The sequence below is a fragment of the Sphaeroforma arctica genome (genome assembly GCF_001186125.1).
Source record: "Sphaeroforma arctica JP610 unplaced genomic scaffold supercont1.11670, whole genome shotgun sequence".
NCBI lineage: Eukaryota > Ichthyosporea > Ichthyophonida > Sphaeroforma > Sphaeroforma arctica.
In genome coordinates, this window is record NW_014028888.1 from 1 (window position 1) to 804 (window position 804).

At 42.0% G+C, this 804-nt stretch overlaps 1 protein-coding gene across 1 annotated transcript; it reads right to left on the bottom strand.

Moving 5' to 3' along the window:
* Positions 1–241: 241 nt before the first annotated feature.
* Positions 242–733, bottom strand: SARC_17683 (hypothetical protein; the record flags this gene model as incomplete). Its single annotated transcript, XM_014288228.1, has 2 exons — positions 242–366; positions 706–733. Coding segments are annotated over 2 exons (153 nt in total), but the record flags the coding sequence as incomplete, so codon positions are not given.
* Between the last annotated feature and the right edge of the window lie 71 nt (positions 734–804).

Here is an 804-nt window from a genome sequence, read left to right on the forward strand (position 1 = left end):
ATTAAGGTATATGTAGGCAGTGTGTCCCAATGCACACTAAATGTACAATAGAGATTTTAATGCTGCTTGACTCCTATAACCGCTCTCACAGAAAATACCACTACAAACTTGTACTGCAGCAGTTTGCATGGGTTGATCCTACTATGCAAAGTGTAATTTCAACATTCTGCTGATTATTGATGAAAACGGAACTTCATATCATACAAGTAATTTTGACACATTGTCACACATGCACACCTACCAGACTGTGTCCGATGATATCTGCTTGAGATATGCCATTGTCTTTCAGGTACTTCTCGATATCCAATGCCATGTCTTCGTATGTCATCGTGTCCGTGTGTGGACTAGTGCCGTGGTTGCGAAGATCTGAGCCAACCAATTCATAGCGAGCAGAAGACGAAAGAAAACACAGCGTAAATGCAATTATAAACACTTGATTATCAACGAAGGTTATTCAAGACCTATGTTCATTATACTATTCGCACTTATAATCCCGCCAAGCTCGAACTAATGAGTCCACCACACCAGATCGGTATGGACTACCGTAGAGCACGATGTTTCCTTGCAGCATCCAGCGTGGGTTGCTAGCATACGTCAGGGTTCGTGCAGGTAGTTTACACAGAGACGTGTGTACGGGTGCAGGTGTACTGTAATTTACTTTTCTTGACCTGGCATCACGTAAATACATGATTTACAGCCACATACAGTTTATGCGTGATGCATTCATGGACATTTATCTGACTATGCCAGACAATGTGTCACTTGCGGACACATACAGCAAGGCAAGGGTAATGATAAACATAT